Genomic DNA, 22,781 nt, shown 5'->3' with positions numbered 1-22,781 from the left:
AAATTAAATGGTCATTTACTTGTTTTGTGCTGATCATAATCACCTATATCTATCAACATGTGAGCAATTGTACAATATAAAAACATAATTTGGATTAATCCAAGCAGAAAACATCTTCATTGAAATCAGATTCTACTCCTTCATGCCCATCAAACTCTTCAAGTCCTATTACACTCTCAATTGCTAATTCAAATGCAACTTCTTCACTATGTTTGCCTTCCTTTGTATCATCTTCCATTTCTAATTTCACTCTTGTTTTTCTCAATCTTGAAGGGGTAGTAGCATTAGCAGGTTTTATTTTCGTGTTGCCTCTTCGTTTACGCTCCAAAATCTTCGATGCTGCTGTCGGAGCTGGCCCAAAATCCAGTCTTCTCCTGCAACCCTTTCTCGAATCGAGACTCGGAACACGAAGTTTTGATTTGGTTGGTTTAGAAATAGTGCTCTGAGCTGGTTTTACAAGTGCTGTATCGTATTTACGAGGTGACATGGAAAAGCATTTCCAGGTTTCTTCAGGATTCCAATCATGTTTCCATTCTGAAGGCCAGAAAATAGGTTCATCCGTGTCGAAATTTTCCAAGTCTACAGAGTCTGAAGAAGTATAAGCAGAACTCCTACATGATGGACTTGGAAAATCTGGTGAGAGACAATCTATCTCTGGTTCCGTATCAGAAATCAGCTCGGAATCTTCAGAATCAAGATTTACTAACGAGACCAAGAAACTTGTTCTGTCGAGATCTGTCAAGAAACTAGTACTACTGGTAGTACTAGTACTCCTGTCGAAATCAAAGATTGTGCTGCAAGGCGTCAAAGATTTGTCAGAGCTTGACAAGACTTCACCACACTGACTTAAGGAAAACCTGACACTATCAGAATTGGTGATACTGAAATCTGATGCATCCTTATCGTTCGTTACTAAAGCTGATCTGTTTTCTTCCTCAGGATTTATTACTTGATCGAGATAAAGATAAGAGTCGGCCAATGTCGATAACCATTGATCGACAGAGAGATGTAACGATGAAGATAATTGATAATCTCGGAAAAACAATGAAGGGGATGGACCTGCTGAAGATAGCCACATACACTCATTTTGATCGGAACATATTTCCTGAACAAGCCGTTTATCGAGATCAATATCTTCTTCCATTGATGACTTATTGCAAATATCAACAACAAATATCTTTCTGATTTTACAGATTGGACCCATCTTTTTAATTCGTAATTGAATCGACTCATTGCCTGTACAACAAGTGGCTGATGCTGATCCTGGAAGATCCTGATCAATACTGTTTTTGTTGATCATCTTTAAATCATCACAAGAACTATCTCTTCCATTCTTTCTCATTCTTGAAATTTTCTGCAACTTCCATTAGATGAACAGATTGAGTTCAAGAATAAATATGAGTATTTGAACAAAAAAAATGAAGTAAACAATGCTTGGAAAGGTCAAAGAAGCTCATCAAGACCGGCAACTTGAATTTTTCCAAGACATTAAACAAAAGTAACACATGGAAGTCCAACAAGAACAGACAAAATAAGTACCAAAACCAAGCATTTACAAGCATGATAGAATTAGAAAAATATTAAAAAATTAAAATAGAAAAATAAGAGAGAATTACCGGGCGGAATAATATAATTAAAAATAATAATACCGAAAGGGTAATCGGAGACAATTGGGGACTGACAATCTTAACCGATCCGGTTCCGCCCCGCTATAATTCTTAGAGCAAATTAGATGATTACATATTAATTATGAGGGAATGAAAAGATTATGAGGAGATAACAAACTTAAAATTAACAGATAAGCTAATTTATGATCATGTTTATACCAAGTCAAATACTAGAAGAATGTGACACTGATATTTAAAAGGTGAGTTAGTCAAGCTTTCATTCTATATAGAAAGGCATTGTTAATGGCCAATGCAAACAAACCAAATATATGATTTTAGGTTGGAAAGTTCAACAGCTTTCATGGTGTCTTTTTCTTCAAAGGTCATTTAAATAATTTAATTATAAAATTTAGGTCAAATCATCCAAAAATACTATATATTTTTAACTTTTTTATATCTCAAACTTTCAAAATTATTAATTTTATTCCATTTTTCAATTTTCAGATTTAAATGTACCAATTTTCTTAAACTGATATTTTTTACTTTCAAACTAAAAACTCATAATTCAAAAATAAAATAGTAGATACAACTAAAACTTAAAATTAAAAAATGGATAAAATTGATGAAGGTAAAACCGAGTGAGTGGATCACATTAGCTCAACAAAATAAGTTGAGAATCCGAAAAAATTCAAAAATTGTAAACAGATAAAATAGAACTCAAATTCAACACAATCTGGAATTGCATTAGTGAAAAAGTAGCACTTCAATTATAAATAAGAACTGGATAAAAAATAATGAAAAAAATAAAAATAATAAAATAATGAAGATGAAGTTACCTTTTGACTGGGTAAAAAAAATTTAGCTGCCAGAAAGATATTTGAGACTCAGGGAACCCTAATTTCGAGGGCAGACAGTGATATAGAAATCAGAGAATGTTTGATTTTAAAATATTATACAACTTCCCAAATAGGCTATTGTAATTAATTTTTTACCAAAATTTCCCTAGAACAATTCGTGTAAATACAACTAGCCAGTTTCTTCATATTAATTAAATAAGGAAAAACATTAATTGAGTGGTTAATAGTATGCAACATTAATACACAAATTTATCACAAAACAATAACGTTTCTGGGTAAGGACTCGAGGGGATTAATTGATAGTCCTATTAAGACTCCACCTCTCTAAACGAAACCATAGGCTTCAGTCCTTTAATATATTCATACTAGATTTTAGATTAACCTAATCGATGGCTGAATTAGTGAGCTCATCGAGTAAATTACATATAAAAATAGGCTTAATTTTTCAAAAAAAAATCCAACTTGTACTTTTTTTCGTTTATATTCTGATTTAGTCAAAAGTTCAATTGTAGTCTATTTTTCTTTTTTATGTTTCACCTTTACCCCGAAGGGTATAATTGAACTCTTTTCATTTGGAAAAATGTTCAAAATAATCTTTCATTTTTAACCTATATTCTATTTAAATGTTAATGTTATTAATAGTACAAAAACACCATCTTCTTTAAAAAAATTATTTAAATTTTATTTATAAAAAAACCCCAGAATTGCCACTGCTCCTTCTCCACCGAGATGGAGCAGCTGCTCCTTCTTCGATGAGAAGGAGTGGCGACTCCTCAATTTGTTTCGGGGAGAAATTTTTTTATTTTTTATAAAATTAAAAAAATTAATTAATTATTAGAAAATATTTGAACATTTTTAAAGTTAAAGGACTTTTTTGTATTTTTTTCAAAATAGAAAAATATATGATGCTACCCTTTTATTTAGTTGGTTTTAATGATTTTATTCTTAAATTAATTACATTGTTAATTATACCCTTGATCCGGGTAGAGGTGAAACATAAAAACTCAAAATCGGGTACAATTGAACTTTTTTCTAGGTCAGGGTATGAACAAAAAAAAAAAGTATAAGGTGAGGGTTTTCTTGAGTAATTAAGCCTATAAAAATATATTTTTTAACGTGGTTTAGAGTTCGACTTTTATTTCAACCATCAGCTTAGCATGTTCCATCATAGGTTAAACCGCCAATTCAATCCGGTTCAACAGACCTAATTTGATCTCAAATTTCGGTTTTGGTTATTAAGGTCAGCCATACCTGATAAAAGGTTATTTTTAAAAATTAAATTAAAAAAACTCTAACCGTCTCTATGATTTGAAAAACCTCTAAAATCCTAGTAAGTTTTTCCTTCTTATTTATTTGGGAGGTGGTTTTTTTGTCATTTTTGGCTAAAAATCACCCCTTATCCTTTAAATTCAGTATTTTTAGATTTTTACATAGTTTCTGTCTTTTGTCTTAAATAAAGTTTCTCTCGTAGTCAATTTTTGGTTTAGATTTAGAATTGTTTTATCCTAATGTCTTAATTAGATTAGATCCGATCTTAAGATTTTTTTTTTATCTTTAGAGAAGAAAAATTGATTTTTACGGTGCAAGCGAATTGGATTTCTAAATAATTAAAGCTACCATCTTACAACGGATTTCACTAAATATAGGTATAATATGCGTCAATATCGATGATGTCTTTGTGAGCGGAGCGGGGTTCGAGGGCCGCTCGCACATGCTTATGACCGACTTCTTGATCTAGCAATGGTTTGAAAAATGGAGTCGACTCCTAATTCAACTATGAAATGCCTCTTTTACCGACTGGATAACCTTACTCGCCTCCGGTAAGATTATCGTGTATTGGACCTAAAGACCGGGTTCGTGGACCTTCTTGAGACTCGTATGCTTGGTTTATTAGCTACCAACTTTATTTATTGGACATATTCATTTTATTATCATCTCAACATTCAGTAACAGTCCATAGGATATATTGCTGGAAATAAACAAGTTTGAAAGCAGAAAACACGTTTGACGCTGTGAGCGGAGCGGGGTTCGGGGTCCACTCGCCCAAGGCTTATGGCTGACTTCTCGATCTGGAAATGGATTTTGAAATGGAATCGCCATCTAGTTCAACTAGGAAATGCATTTTAACCGACTAGGTAAACTTACTCGCTTATGGGTAAGATTACCGTACATCGGACCAAAAGACCAAGTTCGTGGACCTCCCCGAGGCTCGTGTGCTTGACTTATCGGTTATCGGTTTTATTTGTCGGATATATTTGCATTAATCTCATCTCAACAATATATACAGTTCACAGGATATGATAGCTAGAAATAAACAAGTATGAAAGCGTGTAAACAGGTTTGACCTGTATATGACTCGATCTGGACTGGAATTTGAGGCAAGTAGCACGTACTCCTAAACATACATCTAACCGTAGAGGTTTCTAACACATAGCAAAGTCTGACTGGTCTGGATATTTTACATGCAGAAAGCCTAAATCCGAATGTAAGGGTTTGATTGATTGATTTTATTAATGATTCTTAAAAATCCTATACAACTATTACTACTCATTTCATGATAGTCCTATAATGTCTAGGTGATGGGATGTAATTGCATTATTTGGCTAATTTATGTGATTAGTTCTTTAACCGGTTAATTGAGATGCTTTTGCAAAGCGACAAACAATGTTGGCATGCCCAAGTGCAGTTGGTATATATATAAGGTTAGAAATACTTTTTAACCTCGTTGAATGAGTGCCTGGCACTCGCGCGGGTTTTGACCATTCGTCTGATCGGAACCGGCTCTAGGTCAGATCACGAGAGTTGTGCGTCTCATCGATATGGTTCTATTGGTTTAAACTGCAGTTGATACTGAGTTCTGGTGAACCCAAAATCTGCTCTGGATGTTGCTCTAAGCCTCGGGCTCGGGGCCCGATTTACACTTTATGTTACATCATTGGACTTATAGGTCCGTTTTACATCGGACTTGTCCCGTTACAGTGTGGATAATTAAAGTGCATAAAAATCCCTATTTCTAGGTCTAATCTGGGCCAGATTCCGAGCCCGAACAAGCCCGAAAACACGCCTAGAAGTTTGGATCGGGTCTGGATGAATCTGGAAAGCAGGGACGAAGAACTGGGCTCCGGTGTGACTTCCGAGCCGGAAATATACAACCGGCAGCACCGCCGGTTGTGGTTGACGGCGGCGGTTCTGGGTAGCAGGTCGACAACTTGTTTTTCAGCAGTTTTCTGGTTCGTTTTTAGCTCAATTCTCACTCGTTTCAGCTCCGTCTTTCGTGCAAAAATAGTCAAAAGCGTATAAAATCAAACAAGGAATTCAAAAATAATAATCTGGAAGTCTTTTAAGGTGATTTGAACAAAAAAATAAAATTATTGCAACTCTATTTAGGTATTTTTCATGGCAAAAAGAGCTAAAAACACATAGAAACATGCATCCTAGGAGTTTTAATCAATTGGGTTTTCTGGATTTGAGCATAAAAGCAGCTAATTACAGCTAATTGACACACCTATCAACGATTTCATGGCAATTTGATAATTTAATTATTGAACCTAACATGATAATTTTATGGCTAAAATTGGCAACTAAGCTAACATACACCCTAAATCATGTAATTATAGTAAATATGATGATTATGGCATACATATTAATGGAAAATCGAAAAGACTACATAGAGGGTCCTCAAAACTACCGGTCTGAGTCCTTGGTTCGTTTGCTGGCGAAGTGGTTGCGGAATCCAGCTTCAAATTTGATGCTTGTGTTGCGTTCCTGGAGAATTAACACGTATTTTAGTGTTTTAGGACTGAAAATTGATTTGATATGGTGTGTGTGTGGTCTGGAATATTCGGCTATAGCTAGTCTAGAGGAGGGGTCGAATTTTTTTGTCTGATTGTTAGGGTTTGAGTGCCACCTTTTGCTAAACTGACTTAAGGTTGAATATATAGTGGTCAATTAGATTTAGGGTTTACTTTAATCTATTTACAGTCTTGTCTTTTTAGAGTTTGGATTAGGTTTAAAAAAGTATTAAATGATAAGGTTTAGAGATTAGGATTATCTTTTAATTAATTAATTAGAATTTTGTTTTTAATTTTCGGATTTTGGCTTGCTAGCTAAGTAAAAAGATGCTAAAAGTCAATTTTAGTGCCTAAAAGTGTCAAAAATGCTACTAAGACCTTATGTGTTTGGTTATGGTCAATTTTGGTTCGTAAAACTTGCAAATTGACCCATAAACTTCTAAGACATTGTAATTAGTCCAATTTTCTGAACTTAGACTACAATCTCTTTGGATTTTTATAGGCTATTTGCGGCTAATTATGTTTTAATCCTTCAAATTAGCAGTTATGCACAGATTGCGCATGCTTGAACTCCAGCAAGCAAATCTGTAGCTTGTCACACGGACGGATTTCTCTGAAAATCATCATTGGATGCTTTAACCCCTTGTCACTTTATAATACCCTGAAAATTTGACGTTGTAAAAGTAAGCAACGTATTTCATTTTGAATCGTCAAAATGATAAAAATAAAGAATTTATCGGAGAAATTAAATAAAAGAGTACCTGAATAGGTCGATATTGAAGTTTTAATAAGAGAATTTCAATATTTATAATCCATAAATGGAAACGGGATTAAAGATGATTGTATGGAAAATTAAAATAATATAAATTTAAGTCCCAAAATTTGAAAATAATATTTTAATTCCCGAAAAATATAATTTAAATGGATTATTGACGGGAATTAGTATTTAAAAATAATATCGATTATTTGGATATCGATATTTATCAAAGTAAAATATAGACGGAAAAAGTAAGAAAATAGGTATTTTAGCTCAAATTGGAAATTGGCCGTTTTTAGCCGAAATTTATTAAAATAAATTATTGGAAAATAAAATAATAAGATATTGGAATAGTATTATTTATTTGGATAGAATATGAAATTTATCAAGTTTAAATATTTAAGCGATTGGAGGGCGAAATTGGGTAGAATAGAAGCTAAAAATTAAAGCGGTTTGAGTCGATATCTTAAAAGACTCTTAGCCAAACCTATATAAACATTTTACATTTAATTTTAGTTCAGCAACACTAATACTCTCAGTTAAAGCAAAAATCTGTCATCTTCTTCCTTGAAGATTCAACATGCAGTAAATCTTCATTTGGCCATAACTTGCTCGTTTTTAATCCGATCTTAGCGATTTTTGCGGAAACAGAAAGAGGAGAACGACCTCTACTGACCAGGACCATTAAATCAAGATGTGTTAATATTGTGATTATTGGATAGCAAGTCGTGAGTTATATTTTATTTACGCGTATTATCATATTAAAATTATTTGATATATTATATGACTGCTATTAAATGCATCACATAAGTATTCGATTTTGATTGGATTAGATTGTTTGTATATGATTGGATTGGATTGGATTGATTTGTATACAACTTGATGGTATTACTTTGCATGTGAATTGGATTGATTATTTGTGAATATGATGATTTGTATACTATCCGAAGAAACATACTAGTTATATGATCACAGTGTCGAGTCAATCATAGACAATAGAAAGTAGAAGTAGACGAACTCTTCTACGACAGACACGAGCTCTTTTGTAATAGACATGAGGTTGAACTCGGTGGAACTATCTCAGGACATGTGTCTAGGGAGTTTAACTCGGTGGAACTATCCCGGGACTCACCTCGATTCGTATGGATTTGAGTGTGATACAAGTTGAACTCGATGGAACTATTCCGGGACTGTATCACTTTGTAAAGGTTGAACTCGGTCGAACTATCTTGGGACCTTATGTAATACCCCGTACGTTTGACGTTGCAAAAGTAGGCCACATGTCTGATTTAAAATAATGAAGCGGCTAGAAAAGAAGTTATCAGAAGGATTTAATAAGGAAATATTTAAAAAAAGGACGAGAATAGGTTGATATTTAAGTTTAAAGAAGAAATTTCAATATTTATAATGCCTAAAATAATTGACGGGACTAAAGAGAATCATAAGAAAAGTTGGAATTTGAAATAGGTTAAAATCCCTAAGAAATTGGAAAATAGAATTTTATTGCCCGAAAAATATAATTTAAATAAATTATTGACAGGAATTGGTATTTAAGATAATAATATCGATTACTTGGATATCGATATTTGTCAAATCAAAATAAGGATGGAAACTGGACGAAAATAGTCATTTTTGTTCAAATTGGAAAATTGAGCGTTGTAGCCGAAATTTATTGAAAAAAATTATCGGAATTAGGTATAGGAATAATATTATTTATTTAGATATAAATAATATAAAATTTATCGAGTTCGAACAATTAAGCGATCGACGGACTAAATTGGACGAAAGAAAAGTTAGTAATCGAAGCGTGAGGAGGTGGCAAACTTAAGAATTAAATGAGACTCTTTTACCATAAATATAAAAGGCTAATTATTTGGGTTTTAGCTCAGCAAATCATTTATGCTCAGCTGAACCAAAATTGATCATCTTCTTCACATAAGCTTCGTATGCAACTCAAACTTCCAATCACCATATCTCATTCGTTTTAGCTCCGATTGAGGCGATTTTTGCGGCCACAGAATGTGTGTGAGGTCTTCTATCAATCAATCCCATAAAATCAAGTTATAAATCACGTTTTCCATTCGGGGTTTCAGCATGTATATTTCGGAATTTTTGAGATATGATGGTGATGATGATTTTAATGCTTAAATTGATATTTATGGTTAGTAACTAGATGAGTTAAGCTAAGTTTGATGCTTGTTATGGTGAGAAGTTATAGTTGGATAAAGTGTGATGTGTTGCCTTAGGGTTTGGTATATTTGATTAGAGGTTGAAAAAAATGGAGTTTAGGCGTTGTAATTGATTGGTTTTGATAGGTTTAATGTTTAATTGTTGTGAGCTATAAGGGCTGGCCATGAGAAGCCCTTCCCCTTGTCAATATAGGGATGGCCATGTGGAGGAGAAAGGGGGCTGATTTCACCCTTGGTTGGTGGTTAATCGTATTGAATTTGACGTAAAACGTTAAGCGTTGCGTAACTAGTTTCGAGCGTAATGTAAAAACTGTTTTGAATAAAACTTTGAACTAAGACTTTAATGAGTTTAAGTTAATGATAATGACATGATTAGAGGCTGAAGTAAATGGTATAATGATGAGTATATAGGCTGTTTCAATCGACCAAAACGTTAAAGAGATAACTTGAGAATTTGACGATGTTACTGGAATTATTGCGCTGCGGTACAGCCATATTGCGAGGGCAATATCTCGAGTTATATAGCTCCGAATTAAGTTCCGTTTGTTGGTACAGAAACATAAGGATGTTGTCTATAAATGTATAAGTATATGTTTATGCTAGTTCAGCCAAGTTACTCAAATAAATCAGAACATTATGTCGCGCATAACAGTTCTGAAATTTAGGACAGCCCCAAATTATTAACTTCCGAGCTAAATTCTGACACCTTCGGGTGCTAATCTCAGTCCGAGACCTAAAAGAAAGTTGTAGGCGACGTTCTAAAATTTGAGAATGTCAATTTTGTTTAGGGGTCGGACTATTTTAAGTAAATGGTTTCAATAGCCGAAGTTGGCTAGAAACCTAGTTTTGGATTAATTAATTATAGTTAGATTGTAATTAATTCGAGCTATTATCGAATTTGTGCAGACTTGACGAGGCGACTACCAATGGAACCCGAAACTTACAGAACGCGACATCGCTTACCTATCATCGAAGATTATGAATAACAAGCGGTGAGTATATTTTACTCACTCTTATTATCTTATTAAAAACTATTTTATATATATTATTATTGTTAAATGCATCACATAAAATATACGATATACGATTGAATTGAATTGTTGTATTTGTTTGCTTTGGATTGGATTGATTTGATTCTATTGTATTGAATTACTTTGTATCAGATTAACTTGTTTGATGTATGAATTGTATTACTTTGCTTAAGACTTGTCGATTATTTGCCAATGTGAATTTGTTTGCTATCCGAAGAAACAAGCTACCTATTGGGCGTCAATAGGCCGTGTGATCACCGGTGTTTATAAGAGTCTAGATACTTGTATATAGAAACATTTTATATGAGCTCATTAAATGTTGATCATGTTTGTGATTATGAAATGGAAGGAGGATTATGTTTGGCAGATACGAGGTTAACTCGGTCGGACTATCTCGGGACCCGTATCTGGTTGGTTAACTCGGTTGAACTATCTCGGGACCCACAACTTGGGATTAAGCAGTGGCATGAGTTAACTCGCTTGAACTATCTCGGGACTATGCCATGTGGTAGCGGTTAACTCGGTCGAACTATCTCGGGACTGTACCACTTGGACTGAAATGATTTGATACGAATACGATACATATAGGAAAGGTTAGGAGTTTAAGATTAAAGTTTCAATCGGATCAAATGTTTGTCTTAAGTGAATTGTTTGCAATCGCTGTGATTGTATGTGTTGGAATTGTTTGAAAATATAATTGTATATATATATTTCAAAATGTTTTAAATGCTTATTTTGATAATATGGTAAGTAAAGTATAACTCACTTAGCTTAATAGCTGACCCCCAATTGTGTGTTTTTCAGGTACCTAGAGTTTGGACTTGGCTAGAAGTCCGTCTTTGACCGGATGTCCATTTGGCTATGTACAGTCCCGACTTCTGTAGTTGCTGCAGTAGTATAACGTCTGACTAGTGTTGTGACCTAGTACAACAGTAAAATTTCATATTGTTTATAGTTGCTGTATGTTAGTTTGGCTACGATAGTTATGCTTTGTACCACGAAGGTAGATTCCCGTGATGTAACTTTGATACTAGTAGTATATGCCGGGTTAGTACGTACAAGGTACGGATACGATAGGCCCGAGCAAGTTGTATGATTTTACCAGTGTATATAAGTGTATCTTTGTTTAAATGCTTCTGTTTGTAAGGTCATTTTGTGATTAATGTTTGAAAAAAAAAATTATAGTGATTTTAGGCTTGCTACGGGTTTCGGAGCTACCACTCCCATTTCCTAGTGCCGGTCGCGGCCCTCAAATTTGGGTCGTGACACCTTTATTAAAAAGGACATGAGAAAGCAGTACTCTCGATAAACCTAAGAAGATACCTAGGTTAAGATTTGGTCCAGGATTAAGGTTTAGAACAGATCAAATACTTGTGGTCATAATTGGTTCTCGGTCAAAATATGGAAGTTGTCCGTCTTGTCGATACAACTCTATTGGTTTGAAATGCGGTTGATTCTGAGTTCTGGTGGGTTTGCGGGCCTCGGGCTCGTGGGTTCGGTTTATACTTTATGTTACATATATGGGCTTATGGGACCGATTTATAGTGTGCCTGACCCATTACAGTGCATAAGATTAAACTCCTTTAAATTCTCTACGTCTGGGTTCAAACCGGGCCTAATTCCGAGCCTGGAAACACGTCTAGAAGTCTGAATCGAGTTTGGAAGAATCTAGGAGTCTGGTGCTGGGGATTTGGGTGTGATGAGCACGGCACTGGTGTGACTGTCGGTGCCAGCAGGATGGGGTGGCGACGCCGCCACTTTGTTTTGGAGGCACTGCTAGTTACTGCAGCGGCTGCAGTATTGTGGGCAGCAGGTTCAACAGGTCATTTCAGCTTTTGTGCAAAAATAGTCAAAAATGCATAAAAACGAACAAGGAAAAGTAATATAATGGTCTGGAAGTGTTTAAAAGCGAATGAAACACTAAAATCATAGAATTAAAATAGCTTTAAAGGTTTATTATTCATGGCAAAAAGCTTAAAGACATCCTAAATATGCATTCTAGGTGTTTTAAACTATTGGGTTTCTGGATTTAAGCATACAAAACATCTTAATTCAGTATTAACATGCGCATTCATCGAATTCATGGCAATTTGATAACACATTGAATCTAGCTAAATATGGCAATTTCATGGAAAACATAGCAAAATAAGCTAAACATACAACCTAAACATTCAAATTCAACAAGCATGAATATGATATTGAAGTGATTAAAGAGGGTCCTCAGAAGTACCGTTCTTAATCCTTGGCTCGTTTTCAGCGAAGTGGATGCGAAATCAAGCTTCGAGTCAGTGTAGGGATGTGTTCTTGGAGAATCAAAGCGTATACTAGAGGTTTTAAAGACTAGGATTGACTAATTTTGTGTGTGTGGTGTGTGTGTATTCGGCCAACTTAGAGTATTTTAGGGGGAGGGATCAAATTCTGTGTGCTAGGGTTTTTCCTTTCTGGTCCAAACTCTTACTCAGATGTCCTTAGGCTGTTTATATATAGGTGAATTAGGGTTTAATGACTACATTGATTCTCTAATGTTCATGACCTCCCGTCTTTGTTTCTTTCTAATGGAAAAGTTGTTTGGATCTCCTCCGTTGATCATGTGAATTGTTCCCATGAATTTAATGGGCCTCTCTTCGTCTTGCTTCTTTTCTTTTGGTTTTTCTTCTCTGTACCTTTTTTCTCCTTGGTCGCTATTTCCACCTTTTTTAAAGACAAACTTCTTGAGCGTGCCTGTTTTGATCATTCTTTCGATTTCCACTTTGAGGTCTTGATATTCCTTGGTGTCGCGGCCATGTCCATCATGGAATTTGCAGAATCTTTTGGTGTCTCGTACTTTGGTTCTTAGTTTCGGTGGTCACTTTACATTTCATACCTTCATTTTTTATCCACATCAGGACGTATGTTCTTTTTGTGTTGAGCGGTGTATAGTTTTGTTCATCATCTCTGGAATCGCAACTTGCTTTGTACATGTTTCAGGGGGTGAACCGCCCACTTTCTTCTTGTCGATGGATTTTCTCCTCCAGCCTCGATCTTTGCTTTTCTTTTAATTTTTCTTGTTTGGGTTCCTTCGCTTTTGCTTCTTTTCCTCTTATATCCCTTTGCCCCTCATCGAGCTCAAAGTATTTCTGTGCTATTTCCATCAGGCTTGTGAAAGTTGTAGGTTTATTTATCCACAGTTTATTTACTAACTTCCCAAATCTGGTCCTGATAGGAGTATTTTACTCCTATTTAGAGTGTCGTTTCCGCATGCTTTTATTATGTTTTATCACGGTTTTATGGTATTCCGAATGCCTTATTACGTGTTTTAGTATTTCAGGTACTTAGAAGTATTGCGGAAGCATTTTGGAGCAAAAGTTGGAAAAGTCGACAAAAGAGATGCGAAAGCTCATTTACAAGTCTGAAAAGCCGACCCTGCTGCACTAATTGGAAAATTGGAACCAGCTAGAAGCTTCAAATGAATTTGTGTTCTTCATGAAAGTTGAAATAGACGTCCTAAGCTTTCTAACGGTTCAAGAATCGACTCAATCGGACATTTCTACACCGAGTTACAAAGGTTTGAAGATCGCGATCCAGAGCAGAAAAAGGCAGCTCGAATCGAGCTCCTCATTTAACCAAGGGAGCTCGATTCGAGCATGGGCTTGCTGGAAGGGGGATTTATGATTTCAAAATGCAACAAGGCTTGATTCTAATTGCTTTTTTGGGCCCAACACATTTGTAATGGATGTTTTCCTTTTCTCTTTTGTGGGTACTATAAAAACAACATTATCTCCAAGTTAGGTATAGAATTCATAGACAAGATTTTACATCATTTAGTTCTCTTTGTAGTTGTCTCTTTTAGTTAGGAGTAGAATAGTTTAGGGTTTTGTGCCTCCATATTTTCCACCATTGTTGTGGTGTTGGAGCTTTATGATTTGTGTTGAACAAGAGTTATCTATTAATACAAGTCTTTATTGTTGATTCAATTCTTCCAAGTAAGTTTTTATTCAATATAATTTCCATTTGCTTAGTAGTTATTAGTGATGTTTAGCATGTTTGGCTAAACCCCCATATTTGGGGGTTGATATGAACTCTTAATTGTTGCTTTGAATGGATTTGTATGTATGGCTTGAATAACATGTTTTAATCATTGTTCTTAATGCTTGTTTTAGATTGATCTCCTAAAGCATGATTAGTGTTTGTTTAATGCATTGAGAGATGGTTAAATAGATAGACATATGTGATTAGAAGTCTAAGTCATAACACTGTGAGAGCGGGTTAGGGAATAGGTAGCCGTTGAGTTGGATTAATCATTGCTTGTTGTTTAATTGATTAGGTTTAGTATCACGAGAGTGAGTTAAGCTTTAATTGGTTGCTCGATAGGTGGTTTTGTTGTTCTTTGAGGCTCGAGAGAGCGGGAACGATGCTTTAGAAACAACTCGGTTCTTGTTGAATGCCATGATGTTCATTTTCATTTGTTGCAATGTTAATTAGCTAGTATCAACCCTCAAACACTTTAATCTTATTGTCTTTAATCCTTTTATCATTTAGTTGTTGATTGTTGTTTGCTGTTATAGTTGAATAGTTGATTGCTTAAGTTTAAATTCCGTAGTTGTTAATCGAGAAACAAATCACTCGTTTGCTATCCGAATTGGAGTTCAAAATCATATTTCATTCTCATTAAACCTCTCATCCCTGTGGGTTCGACAACCCGGACTTATAGTCCACTCTATTACAAGTTGGGTTTATTGCCAACAAGTTTTTGGCGCCGTTGCCGGGGATGAGGTTACGTTTAATTGATTGAAAGTATTTTGAAATTCGGTCGAGTTAGCCTTATTTTCTGTTTTTACTTTTTTTTGTTAGTTTGTGTTTTCGTGAATTACGCTTGGTGTTCTTGTTTGTGGTTGCTTAGGAAATCTTGGACTTCATTGGTTTACCCTCAAATTTTCTTTTTTGATGGAAATTATGGTCGGAAATGAGTATTGGCTTGGAATCAAAGTTATTTGCCGTATCAAAACATTAAGTACGATTGTGATATTTGTGGGAATTTTAGTTATACCGGAGCCGAGTGTCCTACACTCTATAATTGGAATGACCATGTCAATTATGTGGGTGATCAATGACAAGTTAATGACCCGTATTCCGACATGTATGATCCCGGGTGGGACAACCCTACAAACTATGGTTGGGACAACAATTGGGAGAACCTCAATGAAAACTTTAACTTCAATTCAAGTTATCACCCATATCAAAACCAATGGGACCTCAATTCCAATTTTGGCAATGAACCACAACAATCACATGGTTTTCAACAAGATGAAATGTTTGATGAATCTAGTAAAATCGATAAGATCATGGAGTTGTTAGATAGAATGGAGGTACATCATGAAATTCAATCTACACATCTTCATAACCTAGAGATACAAGTTGCTCGGGTAGCTAGTGATTTGCAAGGGACAAACCAAGAAGGATTACTAGCCGCAATTGAAGCTACTCCAACACAACATGCTATGGCCATAGATTTGAAAGATGATGGTGCTTTAGTAGAACATCCTCACATAATGGTTCACATAGAGATCGAAAGAGAAAAGTGTGAGGATGTTGAACTTGAATCTCCAATTTCCAAGCCACTTACTTGTCCCAAGAGAGTAAATGATAAAAGTGAGGAGAAATTTGGTATTACGGTACTCTACGAGGAATTCAACAAATCCTTTGATTATAAAGATCCATTCTTAGAGGGGTTTGATTCCGAGTATGACATAAATAATACCAAGTATATGAAGATGCTCCATACTCCTCATGTTCATTATTTTAGAGTACAAGCATACTTCATATCACACGAGCTTTATTTGAAAGAGCCAACACGAAAAAAAGGGAGAAGATGCTACCAAGACGGCTTCCACATGTTAGGTTGTATTTTTAACAACCTTACGCGAAGAATCTAGCTTTGGACTCCAACTAAAGCGCATTCGGGAGGCAATCCCGAGAGGTTTTGATTTCTTTTCATGTCATTTATCTTTTGTTATTTATTTTTAGTGTTTCATTTAGGTTATTTTGCGTTGATTGAAAAAGATTTGATTCTCTAACCCAAACTCATACAATTTTCATATATGTTTAATTTCTTAGCATTGAGGACATTGCATCGAAACGTGTGAGGAGGGTTGGAAAATTGAACGTAGTTGCGTAGGATTGTTTGTTTTTAATGTTGTTTTCCTTTGTTTATTTGTAGTTTGTTTGTATGCTTTTGATGTTTTCTTAGGAGAATTTTGGTCAAATCTTTGAGCATACCCCTTAGCTTAATTTTGTAGCATGTTAGCTAAGTTGATCAAGTACTTGTATTATATCAAATGTCATGTTCTAATTAATGAATAGTTGAATGGTGCTTCTTGTTTTAACAATTGTTGTTGATGTTTGCTTAGTGAAATGCCAATAATATGACATAGGTTGATAAGATTAGGATGAAGTCACTTGTTAGCAACTTTTGACCCTAAATGTATGATCAATGAGCTTGATGCGAAAATATGATGTGTATGTAGTAAAATTGTTGAATCCTAGGAAATTGGGCATACGTGGCATGATTGTTGTAGTTCTAGCATTAGTAAAAACACACCTAATTCTTGAATTTTCGAGCCTATATTTTTTGTTGTGTTTTGCATGTTTTAGTCCTAGAATTTGCTCCTATGTCCGGGTAAGATTGCATTGTTGAGTTTTTTTTGGCAATTAGGTGATAATGGCAATTAGGATTACACACTTCTTCAACCCACTCAAAAAGCCTACCCTTTTACCTTTAGATAACACAATTTGAGCCTTCACCAAAGTTTTTGTTTTAAACCACAATTTTCACACAAAGCAACCTTTTTAAAATTTACCACATACCTATCATGATCGTCAGACCATCTTCCCCTTCTTCTTGCTCCTCTCTTCTTATGTTTAGTCCACTTCTGGCTTCTTTTTGGTCCTCGCCATTCCTAATATTTTTTCCTCCATTTTCTTCGTTTCTCTCGTTGTTTTTTGGGGTGTTACGCATGTCTTCTATATTTCTTCATGCTCCGTTAATTCCAGCTACGTTTTCTTGATCTTCAGTATTTCTTCCTTCAATCTCCTCTCGTCTTCTAGGGCGATTATGAGGTGGGGGTCATAAACTAACCTCTCTCTAAGTTTATGCTTCCTACATGTGCATTTGCAAAATTTCTGACTTCTTCCGCAATTTTATCTAGGTTGGCCTGGAACATTTCTAGCATCTTCTTTAACATACAATGGTAGATTTTTGGAAAAACTACCGTTGGAGTTGGTTCATCAGTTCCGTCTAAATTAGGGGTAACAATAGGATTGGATCCTCAAATCTGTAGTGTTTTGGTATTGAGGTGTTGAACTTAGGGGGTTCACGCCTGAACTCCCTACTACGGTTGAACTCAAATGACATCAGTGGCGTCAACCCCGGTGACGTTGGAGGTGATAGAGGTGTTAACTTCGGTATTCAGAACCTAAGAGGCATAATATCCATTTTTATGGATCCATCGGTTGTTTGTTCTTCAGGTCTGATTCGTTAGAATTTATTCCGTTAAAAGATTTATTTGAGTTTAGAAAATCTCCTTCAATCTTTAAAGTTTTCAAGCTTTCCCACATACAACGCCAATTGATGGAGTCTGTCTTCTCAATTGAGTTTGACCTACAAAAGAGAGTAAACGGCTTATCAGACGGTAGTGGTCCGATTAGCGCTCCGATGCCTAAGTAAGTGTTGAGCTAAAGGGAGTATCGTATTGGATGTCCTGCGTATAGGCATACCTAAGGTCCTTTACATAGTGAGCATAATAAGTACCTCTTAGAATTGGAACAGGAAAAGGATTCATATTCAAGCGTACTAATCTAAATAGGAAAAGAATTCTAATTCAATAAGAGTCCTATTTATGAATGTCTTCATAAATAGGATTAGTCTTTTAAATAGGAATATGTTTCCAAGCAGGAAAGTAATTCCGCGAGATCTGGGTCTTCTAAAATCATTATGGCATTTGAATTAATCGCGTAATCAGATCTACGCGTTTTAGACACGGTTTACTGAGATTTACCTAATCCTATGGGATTTGGTCTTTTTTGGGATTTCAGGTGAATATTATTGGATTGTCTCTAGTCAGTGTGAGTCCTTCATGACTCGGACACAACTGGTTTGGGCGAGTCCTTGGGTTCGCTCTAGCGAGCGGATCCTATGCAACTCGGTCAATTATATTACGTCGTAGTTCAGTTTCCATCGATTTTTAAAAAGATTATTATATTCTTCAATGTATTTAAACTTTTTTAGATTCAGAATCCAACAAATTAAAATAATATTTATTTAAATTTAAAAATACAATAAATTTATATAATATGAAAATAGATATTATGCGTATAAGAGGGTCGTTTAGACTTATTTTGAAATTGTTTTACAATTATTTTTGAATAAATTACGAATAGCTCTAATTCACATACATTATTTTTCTCTATAAGTGAAATCACCTGGAAATGCAAAATTATAAATTAAGAGACAATATATTCATATAAAAAAAATTATATTTAGTGTTTTTGGCCCCATATATAAAATTAATATATAATATATTTTTATTTTATTAAAGATATATTCGTACATTAGGGAGCAGATAAATAAATATTGTATTATACAAGGATTCAAAAGATGTTTAACATATCACTCGTTAATTTTAAAGCGTGTATCACGCTTTTGACGGACATTCAAAGAAGAACTTAAAATAATATTTTTTTGTTAGTTGAAGGATAAAAAGAGTAAAAATAAAATTTGTGGACAGGACCATCAAAACACGTATAATTAAAGATCTAATTACAAACTTAGCTTTTTTTGTGTTGTTAAGATAATGGTAAAGGACTAAGTCCTAGTATAATTGGATTATTCACATTTATACTCTTTCATCCATCAGATCTTCCATTTTTTTCGTTTAACCTATCTAATTTTTCTAATTTTTAATTTTACCTCTTTATCCTTTGAAATAGAGAGTGTGATAAAAAATGATGAGTAGACTGTCATCTAATTTGACGCATCATCAAAACTTAAACATACGATTTAATTAAACTTGAATATGAGGGATAAAGTGTGAGTGAAAGTGTATATAAAATAAAATATAATAAAAATATTTTAATAAAAATATTATAAAAAAAATCAAATCAAATCCAAAACTGAAAAAAAAAATTAGTCTAGAAATTTTAGATTAAATATTTTTCTATTTAGAGTGGAATTTATTTTTTCATACATAAAATAAATGTAAAATTTAGATTTCATAGATTTTTTATTTCTTATTTTTTTCACATTTTTTTTGCTTTTTATTTTTGAAAAAGGTTAAAAAATCAATTTCTTGAAATTTTAATAATTTATATTGAAAATTGAAAATTTACTAATTAGATATAAAATAGAAACTTTGAAAGTTGGAAAGGGGGGGGACGAGACACATCTACGTTAATGTCCTGTTTACTTTATGAAATACAATTATTGATTTAAATTCTATTGAGATAATTATTTGAGTTATTTAGAGTTAGAGTACTATCTAAAATAAACTAGTTATAATGCCATGTGAAATTAATTGTTTAGAGTACTAATTAAAATAGACTATTTTAATATTTAATAATTGTTATTTAATAATTTAAAATTTTAATTAAAATAAATTATTTTTAATAAATTATTAATTTAATTATTATTTGACATATTCTATTTATATTCTCTATAAATAAGATATACTACTCCTAATTAACCACTATTCAATAATTATTTAATATTTTACATTTAAATACAATTTATAATTATAAAAATAATTATTAACTAAATATAAATATAGTATTTTGACGAATCACATAACGAGTCACGTGTGAAACACGTAAAGCGACACTAGTCATATTTAAACTTTGAAAGTTGGTTCGTTAGAGAGGTTTAAGTGGGAGATGGAGATAGGTAAAAGAGTACATGTTTACAAATTCAAATATACAATAAACATTTGTTCATGTTTTTTTTATTTGTAATTAAACATTATTCCAACGGGACAAGAACGAGTTGAACAATTATAAAAATAATAATTTTATAGGTAAAAAGATAAATCTAAAAGTTGGAATGTACGAGAAATTAAAGTGAAAGATGATCAAATGAGCAATATAAATTGGGATTATTTACAAAATATCCTATTTTTTAAATTTATTTACATCATTTTTGCCCATTTTTTTTAATTTCCATCGCTACCTATTTTACTAACTTATTTACAAAAGTATCCATTATACATAGAAGTCTTATCTCATTAAATTTTTACATAGCCACTCCCTTCTCTCTTAAAATTCTCTTTTATTTTCTTTTTATTTTTCGTTTGTTCAGTTTATGTCTTCCGGTTGATTTTTCGTTCGTCTTTTCCCTTCGTGTTCCGTTTATCTACTTCCGATGGATTTCTCGTCGTTTCCGGTCGTTTTTCGGTTCGTCTCTTCCGTTCGCGCTAGTCCGTTCGTCTCTTCCGTTCGCGATATGGATTTTTCGACACCGTTTTTATATTTGTGTAACTTTTTAGGTTTTTTGTGATGATTTAAACATTTTATAAATAAATTATTGTAGATCTACAATTTTTTTATTTCCAAAATTGTTCTATCATTCATATAATTATTATTTCTTTCTCTTATTCATATATTTGTTTATTGCTACTGATTTTGTAAAGAACAAATTAATTTATGGTGTGTTTGTAGTGATTTTATAATATATTTACGTTATAATATATTTTTGGTGTATTTCTGGTGTTTTTCAGGATATCTATGTTTTTGGTGTATTTCTGCCGTTTTTAGTATATCTATAGTGCATTTACAGTGTTTATGGTATATTTGCAGTGTTATTATAGTATACACCATAAAAACACTACAAAAATGCCATAAATACATTATATGTACACTATTGTTACACTATAAAAATACAAAAAATACACTATATATTCACTATTGTTACAATATAAAAACACCAAAAATACACCAAATATGCACTATTGTTATACTATAAAAACACGATAAGAAAATAAAAAAAATTCCAGAAAAAAAATCTATAAAAAAAGAGAATAAATTATTAAAAAGTGAAAAAGGTATTTGTGAAATTAAAAAAAAAAGTATTTTTCGTAAATAAAAAAAGTCAGAAAAAAGTCAAAAACTGATAGGTAAAGTTGTAAATAAGTTAGCGAATAGTGTATTGCAGGAAATTACTATTTATAAATTCAGGGATCAAATAGTACAATATTACTTTGGCCTAATGTCTTAAAAAATCTCGACCTTTCATCTTCTTTTCAATCCTACCCTGACATTTTAAATCAGTCAATTTTATCCTATTTTACATTTTTTTCATTTCAATTGTACCCTAAAGCATAAAATTGACTTTTTTTTATTTGACAAAAATTCTCTAAATTGATTCTTTTTTGCATTAGATTAACTTTTTATATTAAAATGACTATTTTAAAACAATTTTGTTGAATTTTTATCAAATAAAGGTCAATTTTATACTTCAGGTACAATTAAAATGAAAAAAATGCAAAACGGGGTAAAATTGGCAAATTTTCAACGTGAGGGTAGGATTGAAAAATGGATGAAAGGTCGGAGTTTTTTTAAAGATATTAACCTATTATTTTTCCAGTAACTTTGTCATATTGAACCTCTTTTAGCCGTAATTTTTCCAGCAAGTTTCTCATATTGAAACTCTTTTTCCTAATTTAAGCTTGCAACAGAATTAACCAATCAAAACCAAATTCTTCTTTAGCAACTCGATCAAAGGAATGTAAATTCTACTTATATTTCTATTATTTTGAATATCCAACTTGCCGTTTGACAGATTTTATATATTTTCTGTCAAGGAAGTTACAAATAAATATAATACACGTATTTGATCAGAAATTGTGTGGAGTACTGAATAATGTAACTTGCACTTCTGTTTGCAAACTACCTAAGAATTATTCACAACGTTTTAAGACCAGAGATCGAAGAAGATGGCATAAAGAACAAGAAATTCAAGACTATGACACCATGGAAAAAAGTCGTAATGTAGAAGCATGGAAGAAAAAGCTTTCTGAATAGTGAAATATAGCAAGTTCAAAGTCTTGAAGAACTGAAAAGTTAAATTATGAAACAAAAGAAAAAGCTAATGAAAGCTTATCCAAGTTGGCAAAATTAGAACTAAAGATGTGCAGTCCATCCAAAAAAGGCTCGAAAGCTGGACAAACATGACGGTCTAATTGCTTAGGAGATATGGACGAGTGGTCCTCATCGTTGTCACCATCGTTTTTGATTTCTTCATCTCCATAGGTAAATTTATTTAGTAGCAGCAGGAGCATTACCGTCACGGCTTGATGACTTGAGGAACAGAGGAGGCAAAGTCACACCAAACTCACCTCCGAAAAAGTCAGGAGTAACTACGATTTTTAACGAACTCAAAAGAGACATGATGATTTTGCTTTTCTGTATATTGAGAATCTGTAATGCAATATGGCATTGGCCTTATATATATGGATGTTCACATCATTAGAATTGGAAAATAACTTCATTCAAAATGTATTTGCTTATATGATTGAATAAATAAGA

General features: G+C 33.3%; 1 protein-coding gene across 1 annotated transcript; it reads right to left on the bottom strand.

The window, feature by feature from the left end:
• LOC126664736 (uncharacterized) lies at nucleotides 1-2,005 on the bottom strand. Its single transcript, XM_050357266.2, has 2 exons — nucleotides 1,617-2,005; nucleotides 1-1,354 (listed from the first exon to the last, which is right to left on the bottom strand). Exon 2 carries the CDS (start codon nucleotides 1,340-1,342, stop codon nucleotides 95-97), a length of 1,248 nt encoding a protein of 415 aa, XP_050213223.1. The 5' UTR covers nucleotides 1,343-1,354; nucleotides 1,617-2,005; the 3' UTR covers nucleotides 1-94.
• Nucleotides 2,006-22,781: the final 20,776 nt, after the last annotated feature.

This window comes from Mercurialis annua, linkage group LG1-X (genome assembly GCF_937616625.2).
Source record: "Mercurialis annua linkage group LG1-X, ddMerAnnu1.2, whole genome shotgun sequence".
Lineage (NCBI taxonomy): Eukaryota > Viridiplantae > Streptophyta > Magnoliopsida > Malpighiales > Euphorbiaceae > Mercurialis > Mercurialis annua.
This window is presented reverse-complemented; position numbering and strand designations above follow the sequence as displayed.

Excerpts from the sequence above, each read along its gene's own strand:
- LOC126664736 (XM_050357266.2), bottom strand. The coding sequence starts at position 1,342 with ATGAGAAAGAATGGAAGAGATAGTTCTTGTGATGATTTAAAGATGATC.